Source organism: Hermetia illucens, chromosome 2, assembly GCF_905115235.1.
Source record: "Hermetia illucens chromosome 2, iHerIll2.2.curated.20191125, whole genome shotgun sequence".
NCBI classification, from domain to species: Eukaryota; Metazoa; Arthropoda; class Insecta; order Diptera; family Stratiomyidae; genus Hermetia; species Hermetia illucens.
Genome location: NC_051850.1, coordinates 184,854,509 through 184,861,970, shown reverse-complemented (window position 1 = coordinate 184,861,970; position 7,462 = coordinate 184,854,509). Strand labels below are relative to the sequence as shown.

Genomic DNA, 7,462 nt, shown 5'->3' with positions numbered 1-7,462 from the left:
GTACTAGAGATTCCTCGAGCGTTTCCCGCAACTCGCGCACGTGACTGTGCAGCGAGTTGCAGACCAGTGCCGCTTTATAAGTTGCAGCGACACAATTCCGGCTGTCATCGTGTTCGACTTGAAGTCATCGCGGGCATTGGTAACCGAGAGCCGATGGAGGCAGAGGCAGCGGTGTCAACAACACCATTGCAACCGCATTGCAGAGAATAGTTTCAGTACCCGCAGAAGCACTCTTCTCCACCGTCCAGCTGAAGTCTCCGCTGAGGTTCGAGGCGAATTCCAAAGAGAGTGTATAGAATTCTCGGAAATGGATCCTTTGCATAGACCTACCTGGTCAGGCTTTGTGCATCTCCAGCAACTCCGGGAATTCTATCTAAAGTCAATGATGAGATTGTATCTCAACTGTGTGCTGATATGTCGCTGCTGCAACTACAATCACTTGTTGCAGTTACGACTGTCAGATTGCACGGCCAGAAGGTTCGCTTTCGTGTTATTGATTTAAGTGACCGAAAATTCGTTTGGAACGTCGGCACGACTCACTAAGGCAGGATTTTGCTAGGGTGACGCAACACAGCTTTGGAAATGCCAGCAGACGGGTGAAGAATAAAGTGCAGAGGGTTTACAGGAACTATGCTATCCCAAATGAGACACGTAGCTAAAATTCGGGACACACTAAAGCAGAAACTTTCTGTCGTTTGCAGTTGGTTACGATGGTATAGCGAAAGTCAGATTTTTCACATCTCTCAACGAATTCCAACAGAGCGTCCACACAGTAGAGCTTTCGGTGACGGAAGCGAAAGAATACTGGGGCTGACTTTGGGGGTTACTGAGTGCTGAGTGGATCACCGCCGAAGGCTTCCGCTATACCAATACGCCTGGCATGAATTTTGCGGATGTTACCGAAGAGGAAGTTGGACGAGCCATAGACACCTCGAAGAACTGTAGGGGCCCAGGTGTGGATTGGGTGCAGAACTTCTGGTACGAAAAGTTCGCTAGTAGTGGGTTGGCACACAGCATAAATCAAGTCATTAGTCGGCCGGAGGAATTTCCACCCTTCCTCACTGCGGGGATTACTTACCTTATCCCTAAGAAGGACACGGTGCAGGACCCCGCAGACACAAGATCGATCACCTACTTACCAACCGTCTACAAACTCATAACGTCCATTATTATCCATTGCGCAGAACCTTAAAAAAACATAGAGGAGGATTCTAGGTACCTCGGGAATATTTGAAATTCTGCAGAGTTGAGATAATAGACACAAAAAAGCAACCACTTTTCTACTAGTTTCCTTTATTTTAATCAAAACGAAATTCGAGTCCAATGAGTTGTATGACACTGTAAGGCACGCAGTTATGTTTATTTCGGAGAACACATGCAGACTCCGTCTTGACAGAATCCTTCCTTAAATTTCTGGAAGAACAGGCACGTCAAATTACATTTCCCATCTCCATCCACTGAAGCACATCGTCCGTAAGGGACTGGATCCGCTGACGGAGGCACTAAAGTTAAAGAAAAATTCATATGAACGTTGACATGGAATTAATTACTGAAGATACTTACCAGGTTTACGGCCTTGACAGTGGCAAAATCCATCTTCGCAATAGCCTTCTACGTATTTAGAGTACATGAGGCAACTCAAACTACAGCGAGTATCCGCGTTGACTCCAACGCATATGCCTGGATCGGGTATTTGATCTGCAATTAAATATGTTTGAAGACATAAAAAGATACAAATTCTGAGATAAAGATAGCTTCCCTACTTACCACTGTTTTGCCCAACTGTCACTGTCACCAGGACCACAAGGCAGAGGGCTGATGATATTTGGAGCTTGGATACCATTTTGAATGCCTGTCTCAATGTGAACTTATTGACGGTGTCTATGATAGTTTCCTCACGATTGGTTACTGTAAAACTGGTATCAATTCTCTATCAATTTATATGAAATTTATGCGACCATTACCTACGTCTATAAGTTGTCAATCTTATCAAGCATAATATTTGATAAGCGGCGTTTTTGGAACAATTGGAGTACTCAGCTTGTTATTGTTTGGACAGAATGGGGAATGATATAATTCGAAAGCTACAATCTAAGATATTCAATATGATTCAGATAATTTCAAGAGCATTAGATATGTTTTGAAGTTTTCTGGAAACATTACTCAGACATTTGGATCGGAAGTGGTAGTAGAGATAAGGAACCAATTGACTCCAACAAGGGTTGGAATCCGTGACCCTATTGTTGAGTAATCTGAAGTAGATTGTTTTTCACCTTCAGATAATTGCTGCATTTTAGACAATCGGGGATCAATTTAGCATTTTTGGGGATACTCTTTCCGTACTTTCGGTGCCGGCAATGTTAGTATGCATATTATCCATTTGAAACCTACGTAGAAATCCCAGTTTATCCAAATACAGAAATACGTATCTTCCTCCATTTGAATATTTATGAGCAAATAGAGATGCATCTGTACCTGCCACTGTCTCCCATTCTCACTGAATAAATTTACTTTTAACCCAGTTTAAATCTTCTAAATCGTCATCAGACGCCATTCACATCCCCTGAAATCGACTTTTAGAAACGTTAGCGAAAATCCACCCCCATACAACTGCTATCACTACAAATTAATTACCATCATCAAGCAATGCAGCTCTTTCAAAATAAATTAAATCGGATTAGGATTATTTAAAGTTTTTCACACTAGTCAGGTTCGAAGGTGTACTGCTGTGCAGCACATTGTTTTGTTGGTACCGTGGTTGGATGGGAATCCTCGTCGTCAGATGGCAACCACGAGAACCAAGGAAAAATCTATTCATCCACTTCACGGAGATCCGTGCACTTCATCACCTGCTTGACCCATTTGACTCTGTATAGTTGGCACATGGAGAAGTGAATTGGGGGAGTTGTAGGTAGTTTTATCATAGTCTACTACCCGCAGATTTCTCATCATCAGTGGTGAGAATGTCAATTGGGGCAATGTATAGGGGATGTCAGTGTTAGGAGAAGGATTTCGTCTTGTTACAATTTTTTTGTATGCTAAAAGTAAAGGGAGCTGAAACAGGATCGTCTTAACTTTTGTGCCATATCCTTACAGAGTTTGTTAACGTATTACAAAAGATCTTTTCGCGCAATCTGCATCCTATAAGACAAAATCAAGTTGAGGAATCAAGAAAGGTGCGAGGGCCAGATCTAGCGCAATGGCAAGCAATTAAATCGTAATTCGTCGATTTATGTCATGGTAACCATCGGGGTATAAAACGGCCTGGCTTCAACTTGTGAAGTAATTATGCATAGTACGACCTTATCGTGGTGAGGGAGCTCAGATCCTCCGGAAAACCTGAAGGTGGGATTACCGTGTCGAAGGTTGAATGGTCACAGGGATTATCTGCCCGGGAACGATGAACTCTGGGTGCCAGGGGGCCCTCAGTTTCAACTGGCGTTGCCTCGGCAAAAAGGGGTCCTGCCAAGATCGAAATATTTTCTCCGATAAAACTAAGGCCATCGCAGCCAACTATGAAGGAATTAAAAACTTAAAGTACAAACGAAAACAAATAACCTTGAACTCTTCCATGGAAGACCTAAGTCTAGACCCAGATTCTCCACTACCCTATCAGGACCCAGTCCTTAACAGACGAGCCGGAGCAGTTCCTTTCTGTCATCAATCATTACCCCTGGCTCTAATCGTCGCCACCAGCTGAAACTAAAGCCGTACCTACGGGTAAACATCTGTCTTCGGGCAGCAAATAGCCTCCGAGCAACGACCTGCCAGTAAAACAATGCCTTCGGGCAAAAAGCTTCGGGCAAACCGCCCCCGGTCAAAATACAATCCTCGGGTTGTGCCAATGTTGAAGAGAACGGATCGTCTGGGGTATCTGCGGCTAAGAGTAAATCAAAGCGGTAGCGATCTTCTGACGATCCCAACCCTTCGACTCAAATAGTTGCAAAACAGGCTCGGCCAGCAACAGCCAAATCTTCATTTGCAGCCAAGGCTATCGAAGCCGATGAATGGGTCTTGTAGGGCGACACCAATCTATCCGGCTACGATATAAAGCAGTACGAGTAGTTTAAGAGGAAACTCCTCCTAGCTGTAAGGGCTGCGTCTTCGCAAGGGATTACATTATGTGGGAGGGTGCGCGGCTGACCCTGAAGAGGGTCCTGCCATCTCTCAGCCATGATTAATGTCAGAACATATAGGGGGGCCAATGTAGGGTCGGATCACTATCTCGTTGACATGGTGCTCAAGGCTCGAATTACAATAGCACCTACAATCCCTTCTGAGTAGATGTCCTGGAGATGAAGCATCAACAAACGATTTTCACAACCACCTGAAGAACGTTATCATTGATGCGGCCACAAACGTACTTGTCTCCAGCCACGAGAAAAGTCGGGACGAGTGGTTCGACCATGAATGTAAGCTAGCAACGGAACGGAAGAATGTTGCATATCGAGTAATGTTGCAGTCTCAAAGAATGCGGACACGCGCAGAGACTTATCACGAACTCCGTCGAGCGGAGAAGCGACTTCACAGACGGAAAAAGGAAGCCTGGGAGAACCAACAAGTCTGTGAACTAGAAAAGTACAGAGAGCAACCGTACCAGGTGCGGAAGTTTCACCAACAAGTCAGCAGGATGAAGCCTTATACACCTCGGTGCTCGTCCTGCCGAGACAAAGAGGGAAATCTGATTTCCGACAGAATGGGCATATTGGAGCAATGGGTTGAGTATTTTTATGAACTGCTCAACAACCAAAATATCGGCGAGTTGGAAGTCTCGCCAACTGAAGACGACAGGTAAATGGTGCCACCACCAAGCGGAGAAAAAACAGTCCGTACAATTCACCGGCTTAAAACCATAAGCGGCCAGGAACCGATGGAATTACAGCCGAATTGGTTAAATATGGAGGCGACCAGGGCGCAATGTGTGGGACAGCGAATCAATGCCTGCTGACTGGTAACGAGGCATTATCTGTTTCATACATAAAAAGGAAGATATCACACAGTGCAGCAATTATAGAGGTATCACGTTGCTGAGTACCATCTATAAGATATTCTCCACTATCTTGCTAGGCCGGATAGCTCCATATGCCCAGAACATCATTAGCCCATACCAAAGAGGCTTCACTCCAGGCAAATCAGCAATAGATCAGATTTTCTCTCTGCGGCAAGCGATGGAAAAACTATTTGAATATGGACATCAGTTACACCATCTTTTCATCGACTTTAAAGCCACCTATGACAGCATAGCCAAGGTAAAACTATCCCGACGAAATTAATAAGACTGACTAGGCTGACCCTAACCAATGTGCGAGGCCAGATAAAAGCAGTAGGATCACTGTCATCACCATTTGACATCAATAACGGTCTGCGACAAGGAATGCCCTATCATGCGTCCTCTTTAACCTGGCCCTGTAGAAAGTGATCGGTGATGCTAAGGTAAATGCGAGGGGTACGATCCTCTTTAAGTCTACTGGCCTATGCCGGCGATATCGACATCATGGGAAGAAAGTCCCGAGACGTACAAACTACCTTCATCCAGATCGAGCAGGCGGCGCGAGATCTTGAAATCAGCGCACGGTTGTTGGCAACCAACTGAGCCTCTTTCAGCTTATAAAAACTGTTCCACGCAAAACGTCCCACCATAGGGTCTTGACAGTTCTCATATATTCCTCGAAGATTTGGGTTCTTAGCAAAAAAAAACTGCGAACTCTTGGCCGCGTTCGAGAGAAGAATCCTCCGAAGAATTTTTGGCCCCCTACATTAGGATAGACGATTCCGTAGCCTACACAATGACGAAATCTGCGAGCGATACCACGACCGTCTGGTTGTGGATAAAATCCGGTTCAACAGGTTGCGGTGGGCGGGCCACCTAATCTGTATGGATGATGATGATCCAGCCCGGAAAGTCTATAAGGGCAACATCTATGGTAGAAAAAGAAGACGAGGCAGACCGTGCCTGAGATAGTGCGATGGTGTAGGTCAGGACGCTAAACAGCTTTTAGGGATTTCCTTATTAAGGCAGGCCTAGACCGGTTGTTGCGCCGTTGATGATGATGATCCTACCGTTGCTGCCGCCTCCTGTACAGCTCCTTCCTTGTGGCCTTTCGCCGCATTCGTCCTCCTCGCAGTCACTTTCGCCGCATTAGTCCTCCTTCGCCGGTGAAGGCAGTATGCCTTATTCGCTAGAAGATCCAAGGGAGTCATCCCCGCGATGACACACACTGCCTCACCAGATACCATCTTATATGCACTGCACACCCTCAGCGCGATTGGCCGGTATGCCGAACTGACTCTTCCCTGGTTCACTGTGTTATCCAGTGCGCACAGCCATATAGGAGCCACTTATAGCAGGATGAATTTCATCACTCCTGCGATAAGCAGTCGGTGGCTAGACTTTGGCCCTCCAATTTTAGGCATCATCCTTGCTAGACATGAACTAGCTTTTGCTACCTTTTCGTGCGCGTAGTCCATGTGCCCTTGAAGCTCAACTCTGGATCGGTCATTACCCCCAGCTATTTGATGATAGATTTTGAAACGACCTCATGATTACCAACCCGGATTTTGACAGAGTTGTTTTTCCTGCGATTGGTAATAAGGACGCCTACATATTATCTTGCCTCAGGTCCAATTCCATCATTTGAAGCCATGCTTTGATGGCGTGAATGGTTTCGCTTGCATACAGTTCCACGTCCAACTATTAGCACCGCCAGGTCGTCTGCAAAACCAATGAATGTTGCCTCCTTTGGTACGCGAAGGCCGAGCACTCCGTCGTACATTACGTTCCACAGCAGGGGATCCAGTATAGAACCTTGGGGAACATCAGCTGTCACACCATATTCCCTCGGCCCGTCGTCTGTCCCGTGCCAAAAAACTGTCTGCGATTATTCGTGCTAAGTAAACTGGGACTCTCAGTTTAGCAAGGGTGCTCTTAAATCAATCCCAGCTGGCCAAGTTAAAGGTATTCCTGACATACAGCCTCACCACCACGCAGCAGTTACTAGCGATGCCTCCGGGACCAGCCCTTACAGGAAGATTTTTCTCCTAAACTGCTCGCACTGCTCTTTATCGTAACTGGATGGATTGGTCTCTTCATACAAGACCCATCCATTGGCTTCGATAGCAGTGGCAGCAAATTGGGACTTGGCCGATGCTGGGGGAGTTTTATTTGCAGCCATTTAAATCGAAGAGTTGGAATTGTCAGAAGATCGCTATCGCTTTGGTTTGCCTTTTACCGCTAATGCCCTCGGCGGGCCTTTTCCTTCAACATTGGCACAAACCGGGGGTTGCGTTTTTCCCGGAGGCAGTTTGCCTCAAGATGGTTTCCCCAGAGGCGGTTTGTCCGGAAGCGATTTTCTCGAGGGCTGTTACGTTGTTAAGTCTTAAGTCTCAGCAGGTGGCACTGAAAGGAGGGACTGCTTCGGCTCATCCGTTAAGAACTGGGTTCCAGTAGGGTTGGGTCTCACTT

The 7,462-nt window shown here is 46.1% G+C and overlaps 1 protein-coding gene across 1 annotated transcript; it reads right to left on the bottom strand.

The window, feature by feature from the left end:
• Positions 1 to 1,274: 1,274 nt before the first annotated feature.
• Positions 1,275 to 1,928, bottom strand: LOC119649359. The gene is made up of 3 exons (XM_038051472.1): positions 1,768 to 1,928; positions 1,564 to 1,698; positions 1,275 to 1,502 (listed from the first exon to the last, which is right to left on the bottom strand). The coding sequence occupies exons 1-3, from the start codon at positions 1,841 to 1,843 to the stop codon at positions 1,360 to 1,362; spliced, it is 354 nt and encodes a 117-aa protein (XP_037907400.1). The 5' UTR covers positions 1,844 to 1,928; the 3' UTR covers positions 1,275 to 1,359.
• Positions 1,929 to 7,462: the final 5,534 nt, after the last annotated feature.